Source organism: Phaethon lepturus, unplaced genomic scaffold (assembly GCF_000687285.1).
Source record: "Phaethon lepturus isolate BGI_N335 unplaced genomic scaffold, ASM68728v1 scaffold11315, whole genome shotgun sequence".
Lineage (NCBI taxonomy): Eukaryota > Metazoa > Chordata > Aves > Phaethontiformes > Phaethontidae > Phaethon > Phaethon lepturus.
Window position 1 is genome coordinate 61,686 of NW_010541216.1, and position 27,373 is coordinate 89,058.

The 27,373-nt window shown below is 37.0% G+C and overlaps 2 protein-coding genes across 3 annotated transcripts in view; one reads left to right on the forward strand and one right to left on the reverse strand.

Moving 5' to 3' along the window:
* RALGPS2 (Ral GEF with PH domain and SH3 binding motif 2) overlaps positions 1–27,373 on the reverse strand; it is a 101,747-nt gene that overhangs the window by 29,670 nt on the left and 44,704 nt on the right. For both annotated transcript variants that reach the window (XM_010287670.1, XM_010287671.1), the window contains exons 8-12: positions 7,442–7,579; positions 6,442–6,532; positions 3,668–3,735; positions 2,868–3,003; positions 1,895–2,046 (exon numbers count right to left, since the gene is read on the reverse strand). In XM_010287670.1, the coding sequence (XP_010285972.1) occupies positions 1,895–2,046; positions 2,868–3,003; positions 3,668–3,735; positions 6,442–6,532; positions 7,442–7,579 (585 nt within the window). The remainder of the gene's footprint in view (positions 1–1,894; positions 2,047–2,867; positions 3,004–3,667; positions 3,736–6,441; positions 6,533–7,441; positions 7,580–27,373) is intronic.
* ANGPTL1 (angiopoietin-like 1) lies at positions 10,206–27,255 on the forward strand. The gene is made up of 5 exons (XM_010287669.1): positions 10,206–10,541; positions 17,311–18,168; positions 23,052–23,245; positions 25,593–25,863; positions 26,894–27,255. The coding sequence occupies exons 2-5, from the start codon at positions 17,343–17,345 to the stop codon at positions 27,079–27,081; spliced, it is 1,479 nt and encodes a 492-aa protein (XP_010285971.1). The 5' UTR covers positions 10,206–10,541; positions 17,311–17,342; the 3' UTR covers positions 27,082–27,255.

Genomic DNA, 27,373 nt, shown 5'->3' on the forward strand with positions numbered 1-27,373 from the left:
GCCAGACAACTTACATGTCCAAGAAATCCTTAGTAATAGATACTGCAAGCTTCTAGAACTTACTCTCTTCGTCCATACATACTTCTAGCACCTCTACTCATCCTTCGTGTCATTAAAATTTTCATAAACAAGAAGCAGCAAAAATAACAACGATGCGAGACTGTCGAAAGAGTGATAAAACTGCCCTATCTGAGTAGGGGGAGGTTGGAGGTGGAACCACGAATGCTGATCTTACACAAAATGCATAAGGTTGCTGTTTTACAAGCGATTTATAAAAGTCTTCTGAAGTGGCAATTTTGTTCCAACTTGTAAGCGTGACTACATCAAGTCAATAAGGTCATGCCTGAGCTAAGCAAGACAACAGAGCTGAAAAATTCAGAGATGAGACAAAGTAGGAAAACCCTGTATTCTCCAAAACGTCTAGATGGTGACTGGTTCTTAATTGTATCTTGTGAAAAACTGCCCATCAGCTCTGGCAAGCCTTCCCTGCTAGGCTCTAATGAAGGTAAATAATTTACCCTGGAAAAAAGGGTTAACTGCAGAAAGGTTTCTTAGATATTTAGACAGAAAACATCAGCAAAAAACTGCACTGAGAAAAGGGCAATGCTACATCTCAACAAAGGTGACAAAAGTCTGGGTTTTTGTCCCCCCCCTAAATCCAACATAATGCCGAGAGGACTGCACATGGAGGGTAGTATTCATGAGGAGCTTTAAACTCCTGTACTGCGCAATCCCTCAGAATGCAAGCAGTCTGTACGCTGATGAGAAGCACCGTTCCTGCTGGATAAAACTGAAATGGCCAGAGCAGAGAACCTGTGGAAAACAGCAACAGGCCATGCACATTTAATAGTGCAAGCTGCCTGATCTGAACCGGTTCAAACTTTGGTCTAGGCTAGTTCCACAGATTTACTTATTAACATAAGTTTTTAAATTATTGTGTCCAGATATTTTGCTTTTTCCACATGAAAAATATATGTAATATTTGCTCAGAATATGTCCTTTTCCTCAAGAAAATACATGAACAGCTCCTGAAAACAGCATAATTTAAAACTGTGTGACCTTGCTTCTCTCCATGAAGGCTAAAAAGCAAACCTGTTTTTTAGAATTAAGTTACTCAAAGAAATGCATAACACTACAAAAATCTTGTATTACCATAAATGCATAAACACTGAATATCAAATTCTATCAAGCTAATAATTCTGAGAAAAAGGACTGTGATAGAGGTTCCATTTCTCAACCCTGGCTGCAGAGTTAGGTGAATCTGTGAGGCCTGCCCTCCCTCCACTTTAGGGATCTGTGTGTAACAGGAAAAGAGAGAACTGCCATCACGCAAGACACTCAGGAAGTAAAAGTTCTCAAAAGAATACCCTAAATATTTGAAGACAAATAACCTACTGAAATGAAGTAGATTCTGACATTTTGAAATATCTGAAAGTTAAACTGCTATCTACTCCTGACAAAAGGAAGGAGTAATTAGAAATTATGCTCTTAAAGACTGTCAGCAATTTACAGTTCTCACTGCCAGTCTGATATGGCATTTTACACAGAAATCATACCATAAGACATTTTTAATTTGGATTAAATTGAGGAGGCGGGGAGAGAGAGAACAGGAAATGGTGCCCTGGGCTTCCCCCCACGCCCATCAAGGAAGAGTAACAGCAGCTGTATCATTAAAGAGGATATAAAAACCAAAAATCTGCTTTTTTATAAGTTGTCCGCTTGTAGTTCATGCTGTATAAATTACGCTGCCCTTCTCCACCTACATTTCTCAAGTTTGTTCTAAGATAAAGTTTTTATTTTAGAATAGTACCACTGCTTGTACAATTGCCAACTAATCATGCTAAAACCTTTATTAAAAGACCATGTACTGCACGGGTATGTTTACAGTTCCTACCTATTGAAATTCCGCTAGAAAGGGTGGAGCTTTCTGCCTGCCCTCGGGATGGGACATGAGGCTCCATGACGCTGTCATCCAGTAGGTGCCTTGGTCCTGCGTTGGGGAATGTTGCGCTTTTAAATTCAGTCGTATTCATTTTGTGTATGAAACTAGAAATGAGCAAGGATAAAAATTGTTACATCATCATCTTTGATACCCTTCAAAACTGTTGCTTCAACATCTTGAAGGATTGCATGCAGTGTTCCAAATAGCAAACTAAATCATGGCTCAAGTCATAAGCAATTGTGCATAAACTATATTATCCATAGGAATTGCTGGTCTTAAAATTGCACAGCAATCTTTGTGCAAAAAGCAAGTCAGAAGTACTTTAAGAATTACTTTCAATATCCTAAGATATTTTTGTCTTAGTATAACATTTACATAATTGAACTTTAGAATTTCATTCTAGCTGATAAAAGCTAAATACACAATATAAGTTGAGATGAATTACTGAATAGCTACAATCTTGCATTTTTAAACGGTGACGAAGGAATTGATGATACAATGATTAAGATATTAATTAGAAGTACACCTATGTAGAAAAAAAAAGCTGAAGCCATTTCTATACAAAATTATACGAAAGCCTATAAAGGAGGTCTCATCATAAAAACATCAATAAAGTACTCATTTCAGTTTGTGTTCAAAAGAATTACACTGGCATTGAGTTGCTGTAAGTGATAGTTTTGTCATTCAGAAAGAGCCTATTTTGGCTAACTCATTGGCTATTCTTATCATCACAACAGCTGCACAGTCCTCCCATTTTGACCAATTCTCTTCCCTTTGGACACTACTGAGCTTGCTCTCTTGTTACAAATTGCTCTCTAAGTGAAGTATTTTGTACAAATCATGTTACTTTTTAAAAGCAAAGCTTTTGTATTGAAAGGTGATACATCACAAAGCGTAGGGTTTTTAAGTTAAATAAAATGCTGACTTGTATCCCAGACTGTGACATTTCCTATGCCCGTGTGGTATCAGGTTCCTAGGCGAAGGGGGTGTTGGTGGTAGCAAGGCTCCTTCAGCTGCAACATTTTTCCGTCCACTTTGTGGAGACGCTCCGACTTCAGAGCCTGGGAGCAAAAAAAGACATTACTCCCGAGTAACTTTAGAATTACTGTCAGGGTTACTTGTAAGAAAATTGTGGAAGAGTTGCACAAAACTTACTAAACTCAATTTGTAAGCGATAACCTGTAATAAAACTCATTGATATACTGATAATTAAAACCCTGTACTTTAGTTTTTTTGCACAGGATTAAAAATAAACACACTTATTTCAAATAGACCATCTAGTTACAAATATTTTCTGAGTCCTAAAGGTTGCTGCATTAGTTACATTGACATTAAACAGGGCCCACTGATTCTATGTTTTGAAACTGCTACCTTCAACCACTTTTGGCATTGATTAAAAATAATGTACATTTTTGGAAGCATATTATACCATGAAAAGTTTAGATGAAGGCTTTTCTGTCTAGATGCAAAGAATGAATATTTAATTCCTCTTCACCCCAAATGACACTAACAAGTTAGTGCCACAATACATACAAGAACCTAAAAAATTGACTCAATTCCCTGAAAGAATTCCTTTACAGATCACCTTTAGACTTTTTATTATAAATACACAGTGTTTATACTTCACACTTCTTTATTAGCCACAGGCAAATACTTTCCACATTCACAACTCAAAAATAATGCATTTCACAACCTGAAGTCTTCTCACAGTTATTAAGCATTTACCTACTAAATCTTCTCTGGAAGCAGCAGAGTGGGGAGTGCTGGTCCCTGGTTCTATCTTTAATGAAAGTCTGCATTAAAGAAACATGAACAATTACTTTATCAGGAAGTAGAAGCATATAAAATTAAGGTTTTGAAAAATTTGAAAGCTGCTTGTTTCTATAATTGCAAGAAATATTATGAAGTTAATACAAACTGTGCATAGTTATTTTTAGCACACATTATTTCCAAACACTGCGGGCGGGGCGGATGTTGGGTAGGGAGAGCAGAAACCTTACTATTGCATCAGGGCCCAGGTTCAAAAAATGACATGCCAGGGCATAACGTGGCAAATGAGTCTATTGCTTCAGTTCATATAGAGCAGGACAGGTTTACAATACCATGCTGAAGGAGGATGAGAAAGGAGGATGATATTCAACAACAAAAGCTTGGCTACAGCACAGCCCTGCAATCTCTTCTGCAGCCGAACAGGCACCAGTTGCCATCTTCACCCTCTGCGACAGCAAAAACTCAATCTGAGCAGTTAGCGACCTATGGCAAAGTCACCCAGTGGAAGGAGCAGGGGAAGAGGCCATTGCTCGGCATTGGCACCATCCTCCAGGGCAAACAAAAGCTTACCACACGTAAGCCAGGACCTACGCAGCCCTGGGACCGCTAGCACATACGTGAAACTCTGTGACGTTACCACTACTCTAGCATAAAAACTGGGAAGAACAAAAAGTATACAGCTGCCCCCCACCTTGGCTACAATATTCATACATACTACACTTAATATTTTAAATTTTTCCATGAAGTACGCTAGTGTGCTGGGCCAAGCCTTTTGTCTTTACTGGTCTAAAAGCCAAAATACTTCTTTTTGCATTTTGGAAAACACATTATCAACGTGACGACATCCATAATTCAAGCTTTTTCTATAAAAGGCACTTTTTAATGCCATTTCCAACAGTACCACAAAGAGGGCAGATTCCAGGAGCGAAGAACTCCAGGATCATCAAACATATCTTGTCCACACAGCCTGCAGACCCAGAATCTTTGAAATTAGTAGGGTTGGAAAATTTTGGGGATGAAAAGTTTGAAGTTTGACAGCTCCTATCCCTCTCATGCCCAGACAGTTTTAGCAATGATTCATTACAATTTTAAAATTTAATTTTAAAATTAAGTAAAATCCTTTAGGAAGAAAAAAACCCCATGTACTCAAGTCACAATGGCTGTTCTCTAACTTCAGCCTTTTTGCAGGCACCTTAGTGGATCAAAAGTATAGTAGTCACTTATAGTAAGAATAGTTCTTCAAAGTACATTCCTCCCACATAAAAAAATTCAGTTTGGAGACATACAAAACCCATAGGTATAAAAACAGACTTTCTGAATAGCAGCCATGCTTCTGCATTACGCGCAATTGTCTCCATTTCCCTGCTATCAAAACGTGGGTTGTACAGGATGAAGTGACTGTAGCTCCTTCAGCAATAAAATTCCCACGAGTAGTGAGTCCTACCCAGTGAAGGCAGAGGCAGGCAGAGTGTGGAATTCATGAAAACAATATGCCACTAAGAAGCAGACTCTGCAGTTAAGAAACTTGAGTTGGGGTGTTGTTTTTTGGGTGGTGTTTTTTGGTTTGTTTTTTTTTTTTCTTCCTTGAAATGTTTGACCACAGAACTTTACTCTCAGTGATAAGCAAGCAATACTTTCAAAATCAGGCTATAGAACATTTCAGTGGAAAGGTAAAGCTGGATGCTTGCCTATGGTAATGCAGAGAACAATTCACAAATCTTAAAAGATTGTAACACATGGAGAGAAGCCAAGTGTCTGAGCTCTCGTTAACTGTTCTTTGACATAAACTGAAGGGTCCTGACTTGCTGCCTTTTAGTAAATCCAAGTTAGGGCTACTAAATGGTAAACCGTGTTTGTTCCCCTAGTGTGCATACCCCTCCCACCATTCGAATGTAGCTACACAAGCAACCAATTCAACACAACCGAGGTGACAAACTTCCAGGGCGGGCAGGATGGGAACGGGTGGGGAACCTCCTCCAGCAGATCAGCCAGTGAACAAAAACTTTCTTCATATGCAACAGATTTGCTTTAGGTTTTTTTCCTATCCTCAGGGCTTGTTCCTGTCTCTTGCAGAGATTTCCATCCCCCAGTCTTGCTGGATGCCAAATCACTTAATACAGTAATAATATTTTAATTAAGGAAGTAGAAACCTCTGTTTGGGGCAGTATCCTTGGGGAAGGAATGGGCGGAGACAGAGATGGACAATATCTTGCCTCTCAAAAATCAAGTGTTCACATTTTACTCACACTGTATAACCTAATCAAAGAGAAAAATGTAAAATGGAAGTGAAATATATGAAAGTGAAAGCCTTAAATCACCCTTGGTAAGAACCTGGGACTGGACACACAGATGACTTTGTTCTGAAGAAAAAATGACATTAGCTATCTCCAATGGGATCCATCTTGTTGACTGAACAGTGTTACTTGTGAGACGTAAGTATGGAGTCTTCATTAGTGAACACTCAGAGAGGTCTGCCGATCAAACAAGAGAATAAACAGACCTGAAAGTCAGGGCTTGATGCAGCCAGGCATAGAAAAGGAAGGAGATATGACATCCAGTGCTAAAAATTGTGTTGAGCACAGGACCCTGCTGCAGCCTCGCTACTTGCAACTGGTGCATCTGAGACACATAATCCCCCCGACACAAGTGCAATCGTAAGTGTGACAGGTTTTGTGTTATAAAGGTTATTTTCTAATGAGTTACAGTCAGTTATAGGATTTCATACTCACTTGTAATTGTCATCTTCTACAAACTTTTGTAGTTCTTCTATGTACTGAACTGAGTTTAAATATTTTTGGACGTGAGGCAACAGAGGAATATCTGGAAAACAGATGACATTCATTATCACTGTACCGTTCACTGGTAAGCATTTTCCAGAAACTACTTAAACAGAATCAGATCTCTCGCCTTTTTATGTGAGATGGAGGTACAAGCTACATTCCCTACTGATGTTGAAATTTTTTTGGTCCTTCATAGCAATTCTCATGCATTGAGCTGACATTCCCCACATCCATAAAGCCAGGTTTGTATCCCCCTAGAGCTGCTAGGCTTATCAGAGGATGTAGCAGGGAAAAGCGAGAGAGTGCCCCTGGTCAAACTGAAGTCCCAAACCTGGAACCTGGAGGATTGTATCCGAGACTTCTTCACAGCCTACATACTCATTATATTGAGTTTTCAGTGAAGCCACAATCCTGTGCTAATTCACATTCCACCATCACAAACACAGCCTTACGACTTTACTAGAACTCAAAGAGGACTGTGAGAGAGACCACCTTTGAAGAACAAAATACAGTATCTGATCTATGAACAGAACTATAAAAGTCCAAAAGACAAGCTGAATGTATTTTATTCTCTCCAGTAAAAGTACTACTCCAAAAGCAATCCTATTATTTTTAGAATTAGTAGTCATAAAATTATAAAACACAATGGTACAAGTTTATAATGTTACTAGTAAAACTACTGTTAATTACAAAGTATTCCATATTTTTCATCAGAAAATATGGACTAAAAAATGTGCATGAGGTAAAAAAGAGCAATTTTATTCTGTCTCCTCATGCTGATTTTCTGTCATAACCAACAACAGTAGAATAAACTTGGACCTTTGGGCTGAGAGGGAGAGTGTTAATGGCATTCAAATGGGTTGGGCCTTTCTTACACAGTATTACAGAAGAAAAACATTAAACCTTTTAAAGTTGTTCTCTTTAATACTGCGATATTAATACAGCTTACCATATTCACATGACTGCTGTAAATCAGAGATAATTCGAAGAATGTTGTTCATTAAATTTGTTCTTTGCTCGCTTTCCAGAATGCTCCCTGTTGATGGGTAGGCAGAGTCAATATACGTCAAGTCCGACAGATAAATACCTGAATAAGATTAGAAAGAAAAGTTTCTTTATCTAGTGTCTCACTTTGGGGGGGGCAGAGTGTGATGTGGGAATTAATATTTTGCAGAATTCTTGCTTCCACTAAGGTGCATGCCGGTTGACAATAGTATTGCCTCAGAATATTATTTGGGATTTACCTGAGAAAAGATTTTGACAAGATCTCCAAGAAGACCTCAGAGCAGAACAGCAATAATGCTTGGACTTATAGGAAAGTACGTCACCGTGTCACCCTTGTCTGAGATTGACTTTGCACCGTCCTCAATCACTTAATGCGTAGGTTTGTCAACCTTATCTCAGCTGTGTTCACAGATGCTGAGGGTACGAGTACAGCTAAGTTTCTGTGTGCAAGTTTTCATTCTCTATACGACAAATCACAATGGGAGGTAGAGAGGATCCTTCCCTCCTGCATCACACCAGGGATGTACTAGTAGACTTTGAATTTAACAGTATCATCATTTCTAAATCTAATAAAAGTAATTACAAGGACATGTACAACTACTTATGAACCTAATCTTCTGCGATATCACCAATTAATTATTCCCTTGACAAATATGAAGCATACTAAACACACAAGGCTAAAATACATGATCAAAATTACTAAGTATTTTAGGAATTCTACTACTTCATTCCTCCAATTCAGCAATTAAAAAATAACAGAATGAAAAAATCATATTATCTATAACTCTTCAAGCTGAATAGAAGCTCAAACTCAACTTGCAGCAATATGGGAAAAGTTAACCAGACAAAAAGTACACTCAAATTGAAACACGGTACGAGTCCTGCAGTTCGTATTAATTGCAACTCCAAAAGATCCAACATCCTTATAGGTAAGTCCCTTCTACCCGCTTTCTTCCCCACCACCATTGTAACCTTACTACTCTTTCAAATCCTCAATCACGCAGACAGGAAAATCCTCCTCCTTACATATTAATGCTGTAGATAAACCACTTGTTTTAATTCTAAATTCAACTCAGTTTCTTGAGCTTCACTCAAAGACTAGCCATTTTCATGTCAACTGAATGAAACATATTCTGACCAACTTTGCTATTGAAAGGAATTACTCTTCATCCCCTGCATCTTCCACAAGACACCAAAATTTAAAAATACACAAACTTAAATAATATTTTAAAGAAACTTACTGCAGTAACAGGGAATTTCTAAAATTGTATTTTGCTTCACTCCCAGCCTTGTATAATCGGAATCATAACCTGAAGTTTGGCTTTACAGGTGGAAGACTATTAATACAACCTCACAAGAACAGCAGTTGTGTTTGTATAGCACCTAACGAGTACAGTCCTCAAATGCAAGTTGGGAAACTCTGGGCATTACTCCAAAATCAACACATACACACGCATGTGCGCACACACACAGAAACAAATTAAAATACTTGTGGTTGAAAGGTGACATATAAAAAAGTGAATAAAAAGGTATTACACATGACCCGATATACTATTAAATTTCTCAATTTTCTATTCTGTTAACATCAGTTTATTAAAAAATAGAAAAAAGATAGCATCGCAATATAAATGTGAGTATCTAGACTGCATAAGCTCTCCTGAACCTAACTTTGCTAAGCAATGTACAAACAGGCCTTAAAAATCCCAAACCTGCTCAGCCTTCCACAGAAAGTAGTAAATCATGTTTACTAATTATAATTAAGGAAATTCACTATGAACAAGCACCCGTAATATTATGCATGATTTTATAAACCAATGTGTATGTAGGATTATCTTTCTGAATGACTTGCTTAATTAAACATTGATTTTTTTTTTCTTTTTAGCTAAAGCAAGAGCTCTTCTGCAGAGAGCTGTTCTCTGAACTTATTCGATGTGAAGTCTAAAATAATTTTGAAAGCATACTAGAGTAATTCTCTTTCAAGTGTAACTGGCACGTCCTTTGTGAAGAAACGGAAAAGATCAATGAAAGCAAACTGAATGGACTTACGTGCTGGCTGACTATTGACAAAACTAAAAGCAGTATTCTGCATTGCTCACAGGGCATAATCTCTGTGGCCTTTGCTACTTCTAACACCAGTCAGATGTTATCAAATATTCTGATACCTACCCAAAGCCATCACACACAGTTTTAACATTTTCCACATGTATCGGAGACTTCATGTGTTTAACAACTGGAACTGTTTCTTATTAAGCGAACATCAAGAATTGAATGCGACATTCTGTTGAACATTCTTCTAGACTATAAATGGTTCATTTTTCCTGTTGTATCCAGCCAGGCTGCCCCTTTTATTCCCAGCAACACAAATTGAGTTTTATCAGCCTGAAAGAATCTTTATTCTAAATGAAGCCCAGTACTGTAATAACTTGAAAGGCATCTTTAGGCAGCGTAGTAAAAATGTTTGATTTGTAATTGCCTGCTGAACTCTTGCACAGTCTGTTGCCATATGGTACCCTCCCTTCTACTGGCAAACAATCTTTCCTTGTTCCTAACTTCTCAGCCTCCCTACCCCCTCCTTTTCTGGAGGGTATGGATAGGAAATCCGAAGGAGGAGTTTCTTCTGCTCTCAGTGTGTTCGCGGTGACATCATAGGTGGGCTGAACGTCTAAGTCGAGTGTGTGTTTGTTTAAAAAAAACTGTCCAGAAGTGATGTATATGGAATCTGGGTCAGCTGTAGCTGGTTAGTGCACTTCTGCATGTGAGAGTGAAACACAGCAGTTTCAAAAAACATTTCTTTCTCTCCTCTGGAATAAAACATACTGGAACATTACTTTTTTTTTTAAACAGCTAGTTAGCTTGGTTATCGCATGGAGAAACCCAATTCCTCAGTACAGCTTGGATCTAACAGAGAAAGACAAAAGCAGTTTTGAACTCCAACTGCAGATTAACAATCCACAGCATCGGGTAATATAGGAAGAAAAAGCAACTTGGCCTCTGGATTTTCCATCTACCACAGAAGCAAAACAGCTGGAAGATTTTTTTTCTTGGTAAGTTTTAAAGTTATTCTTACTTGCAAGTTTAATTTTGAGCAGTTTGTGAATTCTACATACATCTCCCTCAACATACAATTGTGAAGAAAGAAATCCCTCTCAGTCTGAGAAATATTTGACAACTAAAATATAAAACTCACTTTTGTGGCATTTGGTAGACTGTGGAAACTTGGAAAGAATTAAAAAGGGCTCTGCATAAGAGGAGAGACTAACTCATTCCAGTTGTAAGGATGAACAAGTTTCAGCTGTTTAGTTGTAAATCTTCTGTAGATTGTTATCTACAGTTACAGAAAATTAGTACTACCTGATTCTTTGCTGAGGATGTATTTTGGGTATTGTGAACATATTAATGTGAAATTCTCATCCTACCAGAAAGCAAAAGCCAAAAATCCTATCGATTTCAGGGAAGCTGGATTTCACCCAACACCAGAGCATAGACCTAGCATTGCTAGAACTAGAAAATGGATACCTCAATAAAACCACTGTAAAAAGCCTCAAGTAAATCAATGCACATCTGTAAGTAGCAATCACTGTATATCGTTTCAATGAAATTTTTATTTATGGTACTTCTGAGCAGTAGAAGTAGTCTGAATTGTACAACCAACCAAGAAACTCAAGTCATACATGGATTCAGAATGCAACCAAGTTTGTAGCTCAAACAATTGTGTGGCTGAAAATCCAAAGACATTGCTGCAACGGTCACTAATCCCTTCCTTTAACAATTTGTGGAACAATGGGCAACTTGATTGTACCTCAGTTGAGCAGCTGTTTGTTTCTAAATAAAGATTCATTTCATAAACATGAAATGCAGCCTACAAGGCAACGCTATATTAAGCAGAAAATAGAAGGATTTGTTACAGTTGTTCTTGGGGGGAAGAAGGGGGAAGGATGCAGTTGCAAGTCAAGGATTAAAACAAGAAAGCTGTTTACAAACAGAAAACAAAAGTACAGATAAAAACCCCTAAGAATTGCTAATACATAATTTTCTACTTTTTGCCCTTCTTCACGCTGACTTGGAAATTAAAATACAGTAAATAATCCAGGACAACAAAAAAGAATTTAAGTTACATATTTGCATTAAATTCTCAGAAATGTCTGATGCATTAAGAGAGAATGAAAAGGGTGATGCTAAAAGAGGAGACACAGTGTTACAGAAGCTAACTTAATTCAGGTTTAGTAGCTATGAGAGGAAAAAAAAAAAGTCTGAAGCAGTCTTGACACAAAAGAAAGATGGATCCTTTCCAAGTTCTTGAGCCCTTCTTCTGACTATCCTTTTGTGCTTCTTTACGTATTAAAGAGAACAATCTAAACAATGACAAAAACCCCATTCGAAGCCTACATTGTGTGCTTTGGACATCAGTCTCCATTCATTCATGATTAGCCAAGGTTTTGATTTACACTGCTTACAGCAATTCCTAAATCTTTCACAAATGAAAACAGCTGAGTCAATAAGTTTAAAGCAATAAACTGGCTTATATGCAAGGTTTTAACGCTCTTTTCTGTTGCCTACCAACTTTAGAGGTCAAATTTTGAAATGCTTATTTTAAACAAATAATGAACTACTAATATTATGCTGGTGCCACAAGAATGATCTGATGTATGATGGAAAAATATGCCATTTAAAATTTTACAGGAATTAGCTTCAAAGAGTGAAAATTCTGAATCTTTAAACTTCTGCCAGTATATACACAGATTTACCAGATTTTCATTATTGTTTTACAGGGCTCAGTGTGTTGTTTGTAGCCTGCCCCATTAGTCTGGTCCTTTAAATTTATACACCAATGAATGAAACAAAACTTCCTATAGCAAACATCGCTAGATTCTTCACATCTTCAGTATCTATTTTACAGAAAATTCTGGAACCCCTAAATAACACATTTCCGAATGCAAAATGCACCACTTCATTGTACGTGCCTGTTAAAATGGTGCAAACACAATGGCTGCAAACAGATGTAAAAAACCCTCACAAAAAAACTTCACCAAAAAAATCTGGAAATATTACGATCTTTTGCTATGTTTTAAGAATGAATATGACAGGATTTAGAAACCTCTTCTAAAAAATGATAGATTCTTAGAAATTCTCTGCAGAAATGACATTTTCAATGACTACTCCAAAAACCCTTGAAGATTTTTAGATTGCTTTTTCCTCAAATGATTCAGATCCCTGTTAATCTCAGAGAATTAGAATTCTGTCACTCAATACATCATGTACTTGACTAACAAAACCAAAGAACGTATTATTCCTGGATCCCAGTCAGTACAACTGAAAGTAATCCTGTTATTTCAGCAAAGGCAGAGTGACTTACCAGAAAAGCACTTGTTTATATCAGGGAAAGTAACTTCAGAAGTACACAGATACATCTAAAATCCATGTGAACATTTCTCCTATAATAACAGTGGTTTACCTCATAGCAGTATTACTGCTCTAATGTTGTGGACCCAGTTTTAAGCTAAAAAAAACCATACAAATCTCCACTTATTCTGAGATGGGAGAATACAAATGATTTTATTTATTTTTAGCTGCTTAGACAAAGCTTAACGGAAAATTAAATACATGTAACATCCATAACATAGCTTTCAGATGAACTGGCACCATGTTCAGAGGGTCTTTATTCTCAGTATTATCATCTATTTTCTAAAAAAAACCCCTGTTTCTCTTCCTGTTTTACATGTTTATAAACGGAGGTTTATCGGAGAGGGCACCATTGGTATTTATCATTTGACCATATTCTTTTAATAAATATTCTGAAAAGATATGTACTGATACGGCGTTTTCCATACAAAGGAAATCCTATATTCACGTTTACCTGCAACACTTCCCTTACATTCAGTCGTAACAACCTACCCTGCCCAGGGAGAAGCAGTCTTCGTCAGCTCTGAAAGACCAGATTCTAATTTGTGTTGTGGGTCTCCAAACTCTACACCCTGCAAAAAAACGCAAGAGCCACAGCAGTACAACAAAGAACAAATAGTTTGCTGTGTAGAAAGGTAAAAAATGCCAAATACATACTAGCTTCCACACTTCCTCATCTCTACAACTCTAGTATCTGTAAGCAATACAATATTTTTGGGGGTGACACAGTCCACATTGCAGTAGTTTCTCAGCGAAAGTTAAAAATACCAGTTACTGGTTTGTTTTTCTCTTTTAAATTGGAATTTTATTCCTTTAAAGACTTTTAAAAGTGATGAATCAAAGACTAATTTTGGAAACAAGGGTTGGGTTTTTTGTTTTTTTTTTTTTTGCATGGGGATCAGTCTGGAAAAAGAAAAAAAAAAAACAGAAGAAAAGGAACGGCATTAAATGTAAAATGGTATTGAAGCTCCATCCACAGCTCTGAGTACTTCTGACACGATGATGATGAAGTTTGTGTTGCTATGAATAGGTGCACATTTTCTCCTGCAGAAGCAATAAAACATCAGCATGCCAGAACATACGTAATGCCACTTCTGCAGAAACCTGAAACCCAAAACTGGGTGACACAGAAACACGACAGAACCAAGTGAAGTGACAGCCTATTCTAATTTAAAAACCACGACAGTTCATAAAAAGTTAAATAACGCATTTTAAAGCAATAATATCTGGAAACACAATCTCTTGCTTATTTTCCAAGCTCTGCATTCAGGTATCTCAGCAGCCCCACTCACTAGAAGCAACTCTAGGCTTGCAGGAAGGGTTTGAGACTGTGGTTCTGTCTAAAGTGATCCCTGAGCCTCAACCGCTTTCTCTCATAGTGGTTATGACACTACCTAAACACCTAAACCTGGGAATCCGTGACATAATGTGTCTGATTAAAAAACCCTAAGACTAGTTCCCAAGTCTAGTATTTGTCATTTTTAGGTCTTACATATTAGGCTATCATTCTGTGATATTTTGGATAAACAGTTTCTATTTTTTTAAGCTGCTTGCCCAGAACATCAGGAAATTTCTGAAACAGCATTTTCATTTCCTTCTAAGCTGATTAAAACTCCAGGTAAATATCTTACTCGGAACCTATTCTTGTATAACAAGTTAGGCATTAAGTTGCTCAAACACGCCAAGCAACATGGTAAGACGTTTAATTTTTTCACCATCAAAATTTCCATGGAAGCATATATGTTCCCTACCAGGTAGATTCTCAGAAGGAACTGATCCATGCTTATCTGAATGTCTCAGTTTAATACAAGATGTTTGAATTATTTCCAAGTTTTAGGGCATAATCTTATGCAGCTGTTGCCTTTGGTTATGCTATAGTACACAATTTAATTCATTTTATGGTCTGACAGCACATACACAGACACAGATCTTCTAACTTTAACACCTAAGCATAAATACTCAAAACGAACACACATAATATTAAAAGAAATGCAGAAAGCAGACTGCAGCAGAATACATGATCAGAAAGAGGGCTGCATTGCAAAATGTTTGGTTTTAAAGGATTCATTTAAGTTTTAATGTATTTCAGGGGAAAAATGTGCTGCTGTGGGGAAAACCCCCAGCCACTCATTACTTAAGTAACTGTATAGCGTCTTTAAAAACTACCAAGAACTAAAGTGTTATTCACCTTTTTGGACTATGAAGTAGCTATTATATACTGTAAAAACAGTAAAATACTGGACTCGTACTATGGCTTTATCCTTAACCATACGCCATAAACTCACTTTCCCTGCATCTACAAACTCTGAACGTAAAGTATTGAAAAATAATATAGATGTGAAGAGGTTTCAAGCTTCAGACAATTAGTTCAGCTCATCCTTGCCAAGTTAGAAACTACAAGCAAACCCATTTCCCATGTGTTTACCATGATTCATGTGAAAATTTAACCTAATGAACTTCCAACTTTGTGCACTGTTCAAGTGATTAATATTTTAAATGGCTGAAATTACCAAAGAAAAATACACAATTAGGTCTGGAGAAAAGTGATACTTTTTCCTACCTTTTTTTTTTTTTTTTTTAAAACAGAAGTTGCACTTTCAGCAGAGAGATGTTAACAAAACTTTTAACCAAGTTCTGTTTTTGAAAAAAATATTTACTAGTAGACACCAAAATACTTATTACTACATATTAACAGTGAAACATACAGAAATAAGTTTTTTAATATAAACATTCTAAAACTTTTATGTATTCCCTCCATTTACGTAGAGTAAGAAATGATTTTCAATATTTGTTAAAAGCAAGCGTTTTCTTCCCCTCCCAGAAGCAGGGCTTGCAATACAACTGTTAGCCAAACAAAAAAGGTATTTTTTTAGGCAGCAGTGGAACATTTGATCAAGATTCCTAGATATAATTCCTGACTGCATGTGCAGCATGGTTTGAAGTTTGTAACCACTGCTCTTAGTGAAGCCAAAAAATAAAGACTTGATACTGTTAGTCTGAGGTTGAGCAGACATCATTTGGAGCAATAATATTAAAGGCAGTAACAGAACTGGGAGAAGTAACCTGACACAAAAGTCACCTTATCATGTAAATGTGAACATAAAGGGAGCAGCACTAGTCTGTATCTCCTTCAGGGTGACTGTTTCAGGATTGCCAAATGCACTTAAACTTGAACTTGGCAGGAACAGCATGAAAATTAACAACTTTCTCCGGTTTTACTTTATGTCTCTTCGTAACTATACAAAGGCCACTGTGCAAGACCTTGAACAACCACTAATAGTAGCCTGGAAAGGAAAGCCAGATCAACAGCTGAGATAAGAAGGAAGAGTGATCTGCTTGACAAAGCAAATAAAACATGAAAAATGAGGGGGCTTTGCCTGATTTAAGTGCAAGTTTTGTTTAACATCTCAAATATTTTAAAAAAAAGTTAAAAATCCAGGTGTGTCTAAAAACGTTCTTGGATCTCTAACATGGCATTTTAATTCTTTACACAGAGTTAAAAGAAATACATTATTTTCTTCAAAAGGTGAATGAAACACTTCAGTGTGGTGTTACATTGATAACACACCTGATATTGCAGTGTTATTTGGAGAAAAATGATCTCACGGATACAAAAATAGTGTGACAACAATTTTACATGCTTATCCCAAAAGGCAATTAGGTCGGGACACAAATGCAAAGCAATCAGCACTATAGGCTTTCCTTACAAATTTAAAGTTACTTGAATATGTAATTTGGAATGCTTAAGACAACTATGTTACACTAATCTCCTGCCTAACACTAACGTCCAAAAATAGTGTTTGATATGTCTGTATTTTTCAAGTCTACTATATCTATACCTGTGTATATAAATTTGAAAAATGTATGTGCGTGTATAAGAACAGGTATGTATATAGTATTTAACAAGTTATACATCTATGTATACATATATAAAGCTAAAAGAGGACCAGAAAGGCTTATATAATCCAAATTCCGAAATCTATATAAATATTTTTGAAAATACTATCAAGCCATCACTGTCTCCCTACTTCCCTTCCATGAAGATATTCTGCAAGCACTCTGTATGTTCTACAACCTCATGCATTTAATTGCAGTGAGTACAGATCTAAGCAGCAAAATTTTTAATGAAAGCATAATACATAATCTAAGCAGAACATTGTTTCTAAAAGTTTATCCATTGCAACAATTTTTCTACTAAATCCAATACTTAAATGTTAAGGTTTGCTGCTCAAAATAGAAAGCTATTCTTTGAAGCTAATCTAACAAAACCTATCTTCAAGTAACGAATTCCAAAGACTTGTCTACATACACGTAAGCATGGCAAACCCATCATTTCAGGTATTTTAAGCAGTATTTTAAGAAGCCTTAGTTATGGCTGTAATTTAATTATGTTCTCTTCTATCTGTTCAATAGTCTCTTCTCGCAGTCATCGTACTTGCTTCAAAATGAAGCTATTTAAGTGGACTTTGGGTGTACTGTTGTTCCTGCTGTTGTCTATCGGGCGCTGTACAGAACAATCTACGCCTAATAAAACATCCCAACGGAGGCACCCTCGTTCCGCAGACGGTGGAGAGGAAGGGAAGAAATGTGGTTACACATTCTTGGTCCCGGAACAAAAAATCACAGGGCCAATTTGTGTGAATACTAACGCACCAGGAACTGGTAACAGAAAAGATGAAGTCACAAGAATGGACATAGAGAACTTGAAGGATGTCCTGTCCAAGCAAAAGCGGGAGATTGACATTTTGCAATTGGTAGTGGATGTGGATGGAAACATTGTGAATGAAGTAAAATTACTGAGGAAAGAAAGTCGTAACATGAACTCTCGGGTCACCCAACTCTATATGCAACTCTTGCATGAGATAATTCGAAAGCGTGATAATTCACTTGAGCTTTCCCAACTGGAAAACAAAGTCCTTAATGTTACAACAGAGATGTTGAAGATGGCAACAAAATACAAGGAGCTTGAAGTAAAATATGCAGCACTAACTGATCTTGTAAATAATCAGTCTGTGACTATATCGCTGCTGGAAGAGCAGTGCTTGAGGATCTTCTCGCGACAGGACACCCATGGGTCTCCACCTCTTGTTCAAGTCGTGCCACAGCACATTCCTAACAGCCAGCCATACACCCCCGTTCTTCTGGGAGGTAATGAGATACAGCGAGACCCGGGTTACCCCAGAGACAGAGATGTAAGGCCACCACCTGATCCAGCTACTTCTCCTACAAAGAGTCCTTTCAGAGTACCACCACTGGCTTTAATTAATGAGGGTGAGTTACCTATCACTATTTGTCTAACCTGAGATTTCTCTATTTCAGAGGGAAACTGTTGTGGCTATAGAAACAGAATGAAGAATTTGCAAATATCTGGTACAGCTAGCCCTTGCTCCCGATTCTGATTTTCTCTCTGCCCCCCTGCCTCAGGAAAGCTTTAGTTTGCCAGATAGTCTAATTCTTAAGCTATAGCTGCATAAGATGAATTTGTTGAAATAGCTGATACTCAGAAATTCAATCTGAAGAATTTACACCCTTGAGTCACAAAGTATTGGGGTTTGTCTCCAGCTGGGTTTGAGTTGTGGGAATGAAAATTCAGTATTAGCACATACTTTCTAGTATTTAGCCCTGTTTCTCTGAAGATGCCTACTAGCTACCTGTTACAGTAACCAGCAATGGTGAGTAAGAAAAACTAATTAATCTTAAATAAATGAAGTAATTTTAAGTAGTTTTTCTTTATATTTACACATCCACATTTGCCAGAACTTAATCCTGCTAGAAGAATTTTACTCCTCCTATTCTGAGCAGCTTTAAAACAAACATCTAAATCCACCAACGCAGTCATGCAATAAGTCTCTAAGTTGAAATATTCAAGAGTAAGTTTGAAAGGATAATTGAATCAAGGCTGGATCCAATTAGATGCACTCAGCTCTGAAAATTTAAAATGAGTAACTACATTCCTAGTAATTTGATGTCAGTAGGGGATGGTAAGTTAAACTAATACCACAAATATTATGAAAATACATTCAGGACATTGTATCATATCTTCATGTGTTACATTCTTCAAGTCATTAGATAAATTCATTCATCACTAGAAACAAAACTAGTGTCAAGAAAATTAACTACCTCTGAGCTGCCCTGAATTCTATCATGATTCTCACTTTATTAAAATTTTGACAGAATTGCAATTTAAAAAAAAAGGATCCAGAAAAACAAGTTTTTCTCAGGCATCCATTTAAGTGTTTGCTCTTAGCGTCTGTTAGCTTGCACAGAAAAAGGGTTTGGTTGGGGGTTTCTTTTTTTTGCTTTAGTCAGAGTTAGAAGTTTAACTTGGTACCTAAGATGAAGACAAACATTTATTTGTGACTGTTCTACAGCATTACAAACAACTAGCTGCTGATGTCAAGAACAACTATTTTTATTCAGGGTCTGCAGAAAATTCAGGCACAAGCCCAAGTAAAATGCCAGATGTCATAAGAATTTAAATTGTACATCATGACACAAAGGAAACGGCTAATATAAAAGCACTGCATTAATGTTTGGTCAGACAGCAAAAGTATAATTCTAAAAAATGGTGACTTCCTGTTTCCCAGAAAACCCATGCTTCAGTGTTTTTTTTTTTTATAAATGCATCTTTTTTCTCTCTCAAAATATGCCTGCTGTACATGCAAAATAAAGCAACAGCACTGAATATTTTCACATATTTTAACATTATTCAACTTCCTTTATTTAATACTAGATTCTTGAGTTTGAAGTTTAAGTGTTTCTTGCAGTGCCCTGGGAAAGTGAGGGAAAAATAGAGCATCAATCATCAAAACCCAAACTTCTAAATTAACAACACAATGCTCAGTTATTATCTCTGATTTTTTAAATTAAGGTAAGCATATTTAATGGTGCACAGAACCAAAATTGTCTATGTCATAGAAAAATGAACTTTCCAGTTAAAAGAAGATGACTATTTATAATGTATGAAGATGTCAAGAAAGACCGATGAAAACCAAACAGTCCCATTTAGAAATAGACTCATCAAAGACTTTGTTATAACAGAATAAACAACTGGACAAACAAGTAGAAACTTTCTCCCATTGTATCTGATGAAGTTGTACCTAACTAATACTTGCATGCAGCAGAAGTTTACAGGAGAGTCAATGTGCATCTTAATATTGTGGGTGGCAGGTAAAGTTCAAAATGTTTGGGGAACAGAAGGACAAGATCTTATTTTCTGAAGAGTATTTTGTTTAATTTGCATAAAAATGTCTCTAAAAGTTGAGGAAGAATAATGTTCCTGTGAATTACAGTTTTCACAATTATCTTAATCCTTGGAATAATAACCAGCGTCCCCAAATTTTAGTGCCTCTATGTTGCAAAAAGTAACTTCAAGTAGAAACAGTACTTGAAAACTACACCCACATCCACACCCCTCTGCTGCTAATACCCCTCAGTTAACAATGTAACTTCTTTTAAAAAAAAACCCACATTTATTTTGGAAGTTGCCTCTACCATTGCTCAAAAAATCCTCTATATGAAGCATACACAAGCACAGCTTCTATATCATCCGCTCAAGATAACATTTGGCACCTTAAAATAGGATTTAGCCATCATTTTATTAAGCTTCCAACTTAAAATACTCCATCACTGACCTTCTCTACTACATCTAATTTACAACAGAATATGTTTTGTACTAAGTCAGACGTCTAAACCACAAATTTAAAAGTGAAATGCTTAACAGATCATCTTCTCAGAGAGTTATTTCTGTTATAACTAACTGTGTCAGCAACTTAGTGTTAGATATGTGTGAGATACTTATTCCTTACATAGATAACAAAACTTTGAACAGAATAATTATGTTTTTTTCATTCGCTGGAGAGCCTCCACTCACACCAGCACTGTGGAGAATCTTACACTGTTTCCCAAGTCTCAGCATTTCCACTGAACAAGAAATGGATTGGTTCCTATACCACAAACTTAATTACATATAGCAAGGAATTTACTTCTCAAAAAAGATTCAAGGTTATGCACCAAAAGGGTGGGATTTGTTGGACTTCCTTACACTAAGAGCAGAAGTCTGTTACCTCTACTACAACATTAACTTATGATAAGCACACAGATAAATCTGATCATCAAAAAGCAAACAAGTTGCACCCTGTGCTTTTAATGCCAGCTGAATTTCAGAAGTGATCAAAAAGTCTATTATATAAACAGACTAGCACAATTCTGTCTACATTAAAAGCTACTTAAAATCACTTCAAACATCTGTTTGGGTCTCTCATGGAAAAAATGAGTCCTCAATTCCTCCTTCAGTAGAAATCATGTGAAATAATACACAGCAGATCTAATTAAGCTATTCTTAATATTCAATTAACGTTACAAAATTACTCATCTGCTTACACTTTTCCTAACACAGTAATTGCTTTACAGTAATTCTTCTAGAACAACCTCCCTGTTCAGTTATCCAGCACCCCAATTTACTTTAGACAGTTCAAGGAAAGGGAAGGAGACCCAACTTAGCGCAGGAAATCCTCTATCCACTGGGCAAGCTTTGCAATGTGCACAATCTGCGTGGAAATTTTAATTGTGAACAAGAGAAAAACCACTGATACACCAAAGCTACAGAATTTCTTTCCTAAGCTACTACTGCATGCACTGCAAGAATGACAAAAACATTGGCAAATACTGACTGTACAGTAACAACAGCTCCATGTCCGCAGCATTCCTGATCGCACTGTCACAGCCAGTGCTCCCAGTAGTCACCTTCATTAGTGCTTTTTGCACTCTAATTAATACAAAATGCTTTATGGATTTCTTCTAGTTACACACTTATGCAACTGGCAACTACTACTTTAAAATCTAAAAAAAGACCTACTTTCAATTTGATTTTCTCATGCAACTTTAACCTGCACTAAAGATCACTTTCACTCAACCTCTATTTTTGATTAATGAACAACTGCCTGCTATACTTCTTTGCACGTTAGCTTCTTCTGTGACTGATAGTTTTCTCGGAATTTCCACACAGATTGGAGGAAATGAGCCTTCTGAAATGAGAGGAAAGCTGTAGGCAATTTATTTTCAGATTTATGGAGTATGACTTTTCAAATACATTTAGGGCATCCACCACTAACTAGCCATCAGAACATATCCTCCTTTTCATTAGTGAATAACCAACCTCTCTTTAAATCCACTGAATTAAGGATACATGAACATAAATCCATTTAGAAACAGTAGAAAATAAAACATTACCAAAAATTGAAAGGCAAACTAGGCAAAGTTTTCAGAGATTTGTAAGCTGCATGCTTCTTGTAAGAAGAATAACCAGTTGCTCTTCTGTAAGTAGTATTTGTAAAACCACAATTCACATGGTCTAAAATAGAGCTTTCAAGCAGCACTGTCAACAGCAACAGCATTTTTGTAGAATCACAGCCCTGAAAATAAGTATGTGAGCCTTTTTAGCTGCTCAGAAGTCCTTCTTTGCTTGCACATTTTCTTCATCAGTATCCATCTACACATGGCACACCAGGCTGACATGTGAAATTTAAAAACATTCCTATCCACTGTTAACAGGCTTATCTCAGAACCAAGTAAGTACATAAAGGCAAAAAAGCTACATGGTATAAGAATACTCTTTCACTAAATTCTGCATCTGTAGACTTTGGCAGCAAATACTTCTCACAGCAGCTCTCAAACTGTTTGTGTATTCAGATGTGTGGGGGGGTTGTTTGGGTGTCTTGCATGTGTTTTGTTTCAAACTTTCACCAGTTTCAAATGGGTGCACTAGCACAACGAAGTAAATTGATATCTACCTTTTGTAAAAGTGGTACAAGAGAAAATAGTTCATGAAAATCATAATGCACTTCTTGACTATCAAGAGTCAGAGTATAAATCTTTGACACAGTAGACAAAGTTAAAAATGGGGTGTTGGTAACCGAAGTCTATCATCTGTATAGCAAAATGAAGTTTGTTTTGTTTTTTAAAGTATATACATATGATATCAACATGTTTGTTTATATACACACAATTAATCTAAAGACAGTAACTTTTTTACACTGTTTTCCATGGTAGGTTTACCTTGACGTACTGACTTTCCATGACCATTACAAAATACTCTTGAACAATGTGCACTGCATAGCCAAGCTTGAATGCTTACAGTATTTCTTTTCAAAAAGGTCCATTCAAAGACTGCCAACAAGCCAAGGAAGCTGGTCATTCCAGCAGCGGGATTTACATGATCAAACCTGAAAACAGTAACGAGCCAATGCAACTATGGTGTGAGAACAGCCTGGACCCTGGAGGATGGGCAGTTATTCAGAAGAGGACGGATGGATCTGTCAACTTTTTCAGGAACTGGGACAGTTACAAGGTAAATTCTGGGATGCAGAAAATCAGCTGCTTCATTTCAGTGCGGCAGTGACATTATCGCGATCAAGATGGTGCAAACACTTCCAGTACAATTCTTCATTGCAAATGTTTGTACTGAATGAAAAACACTGAAGAGTTGGAAATACATAGCTGCTCAAGTTAGGACAGTGAAATTAATTTTATGAACAAAGATAACTGAAAAGAGTGGCTATCCCTCAGAGGCAAGTGTATTTCAGTGGGAATGTCTTATTTCGCTCAATGCATTACTTAACTTATTAATGAACTTATTGGCTGAAATAGCCTGCAAGTGTAATGCACAACACAACAACTGGGGAGACACATGTTATTCTAGACAGTGACTGGGAAGTCATTTATTACAAAGACCTAACTAAACACATGATTTCTATTAACACACTGAGAATTACACTAAGTACTTGAAAAGTTTAATTGTCTCCCTTATGAATAAACAATCTCAGCTGGTGGAATTATTCATTTAAGCACATTAATAGATTTGCAGGATCAGGGCCTAAATTTCAACACATTCCTAATAATGAATTAAAAGAAATAATTTCTACCTTTAAAATCAGGTTAGAAATCTGAAGAAGTAGGGCTGGTGAAGGGAAACATATTCTTGTGTGTTACCGTGATATTATGCACTAGCAGGCATGATACATAGGATGACAAATGCATGCTGCTTTGGAGTAATTACATGCTAGACAGGAAATCTGAAAATCTGTTTTGCTGGGTTTTTTAAATAATAACCATGTGCTGACTTCATACATATAGGACACAAGCTTTTCCCTATGATGCTGTGCTCACTTTAAATGGATCTAAAATTGCATGTGCACTATATCTGAAGAGATAACTGAGACGCATTTAACTCAATTAGTAATTTAAAAATAATACCATATATATCAAGGAAATAACAAAAGATTACTACGAAGATTTTAACTTTTTGCATTCTTGGAATTGAATCATTCAAAGGTTAATCATCCCTTAGTAACTGTTATTGAAAGTCTTTACTTCTCAGAAAAGTGGGTGGCTGTTATCTGGTTTGGTTTTTTGTTTGTTTAATTTTGGTTTGGGTTTTGGGTTTGTTGTTTTTTTTAAATATATTACAAGGTAGTTACAGAGTGTCTTACATAGTAACATAAACATTTTTGAACATAAAGTAAAGAAAATATAGAAGAGTGAAAAAATGGTATGTAATAATGGCTCAGTCTTGGGCAAGACTTTGTCCCCAAGAGATTTCTCATTAAATCGCCATGGCTGAAGATGGTATTCTTATATCACCTAACTTCAAGTACTTGAACAGTGCACCTCTGGGAGTGGCTTTAAACTAAGGGCTGCACCACTGACAACAGAGATGTCTTCCATGCCCACATTTCTACTTTGGTCCCGATCTCTGTGTGGCTGCACAGTGACAACGCTGATGCCAGGGAAGTACTGCGAATGTGGCCATGAGCCAGGAGAAAAGTGTTGCTACCATTTTTGGCAGCAGCAGCATGATGCCAGATCAACTCAAGCCACTTGTAAAACTGCAGCTAGAGTTAGGAGCCTAGACTGTTTATCTACTGGAAAGAGATTGCCCTAGAAAGTGATTTGAAGCAGGAAATCACCTGTAGGTCCTACATAATCAACAGCCTGAGAAGGAGGGTAGGAAGACCTCAGAAACTAGGAAGCACAACAGACAGCTATGGCGGGTGATGTACCTACCTTAGCTACAACACCAAACATTAACAACACTGGTTCTCAGGGACAGGAGACAGCAGATATGAAACATCACTTCACAGCTACCATACCAGTAGTCTGTGATTAGAAAGGAAAGATGTCTTTCTATTTCATTTCCAATAAATCTAGTAAAGAGCACAGATGGATTATATGATTAAATTTACAGTGAAAAACAACAGTAGTTGCATAAAAAAAGGCAACAAAAAGTTATTTACCTATAACACTGAGACTGTTGAACCATAAATACCTTTTCCAACCTGGAAATATAGCCCCTTAAAATCCATTATTCATACATCCTTACAGATTCCCTTAGCTTTGTCAAGAAATATATTGTTTCAGTTTCCCTATTCTCTCTCCCTTTATCTTAAAAAGAAGAGGACATCACAGAAAACAGACACTTTTGCCACCTTTATCTATTCTGGTTGTACCTCATACGGCTAGCAGTCCAACTGAGTAGAAGGCCAAGAGTGCAGCAAAATAAAGCATTTAAATGCACAGGTTGAGCAGTCATTCAGAAGCGTAAAGCTTTTTAGTACCCAGGTTGCACTGGTTTATACTATGTTTTCGCAAAGAAGTAGTAGTAAGCTAACATTTCCTTCTGATCCTCTATTGTACAGAAAGGCTTTGGAAACATTGATGGAGAGTACTGGCTGGGACTAGAAAATATTTACATGCTTACCAATCAGGATAATTACAGACTATTGATTGAGTTAGAGGACTGGAGCAATAAGAAAGTCTATGCAGAATACAGCAGTTTCCGCCTGGAGCCCGAAAGCGAATTCTACAGGCTACGCTTAGGAACATACCAAGGAAACGCTGGCGATTCCATGATATGGCATAACGGAAAGCAATTTACAACACTGGACAGAGACAGGGATATGTATTCAGGTAAGGAAACTAGTATGTATGTGAAAAGTGAATACTGTAGATTCCATTAGTGATACCACCTTTAAAAAAAGAATACAGTACAAAAAAAGATATGTAAATTCTGATAAAACAACTATCGAAAGATGCTTCAAATGGATAATGATAAAAGTCATGCTGACAGAGCCCCTTCAAGCCCCTGCACCATTCAGAAATTCAAATTCTATTACCTTCACTGCAGGCACTCTTGAGCAAGCTTTAAATTTAGCTCGATGACATCCTTGTCACTTGCATGGGACTCTCTGCAGTCTGAATACCTGTCCAGAGCGTAGTGCTGTGGCCACAAAACAATAATCACCATGCACTAAAGCCTCTGAACAGCATCAAAGGAACTGCACTTGAGAAAGAGGCAGATTATTTTGTTTCATTCTCCTTAAAGTAGACACCTTTCCCTCTCCCCCGCTTCATTTCCACGCTCTCTCTCCAGCTTCTCCCTTAAAGCCTTAGCAATAAGAGAAAGGTTGAGGAGTGTAACACTTCAATTGCACGAGAGAATTTTTTTTTTTTTTAAACTCTCACTTTTTCTCAGCTGTCAATAACCATAAAGCTGGACAAATCTTGCAAACTCAAACAAGCCTATAACAGTAAATACGTAAGTTACAAGCAGCTCTTTGTGGAACTGTGGCTCCGTGTGCTGCTTGGGACTGTATCAACTCACATTGCTTCCACTGAAGTATTTCTAAACACTACATAATCCGAGTTCCTTCAACGTTAGGTCACAGACAAGCACTGCTGGTAGTCCGAGAAGAGTTGGTCTCCTTGGTTTTCAGCTGTCACATTAAATACGGTGTTAATCATCACTCCTGCAGGCAATGGTTGCTGTTATAACAGAATTTATAATTTAGGTAGAAGCAGCAATTAATATGACCACAAGAGGCTATGAAGTGCTTCAAAGCTCCCTCTAAAACTAAGCCAGAATATGAAACAATATGTTTGCTAATCTCTATTTCTCCTCTTTAATGTTGAAGTTCACCTATTTCTTTCTGTTCCACAGGAAACTGTGCTCATTTTCACAAAGGCGGCTGGTGGTACAACGCGTGTGCCCACTCTAACCTTAACGGGGTGTGGTACAGAGGAGGCCACTACAGGAGCAAGTATCAGGATGGAATTTTTTGGGCTGAGTACCGGGGAGGTTCCTACTCCTTGAAAGCAGTTCAGATGATGATCAGACCTATAGACTGAGGAGGAAAATCTCACAATGCTCAAGTGATCACGTATAAACTTCTCAGCACTTGAGTTCCAGAAAAATAAAATATTACTTTTTAATCATTATTTTGCACAATCTGCCCCTGCAAAAAGCAGGTCTACAGTTTTCCTGTCTTTTTCCCCCCTGTTGTGTTCCCCCCTCCTTTTTTTAGAAACCTCTTCTACTGTGACAGTGTTTTTTTTTAAAACACACATTCACAAAAGCAGATGTTTGTGCTTGCAAAGCATATTTATCTTCATTCAAGTCCAACATACTTTATGTAAACAG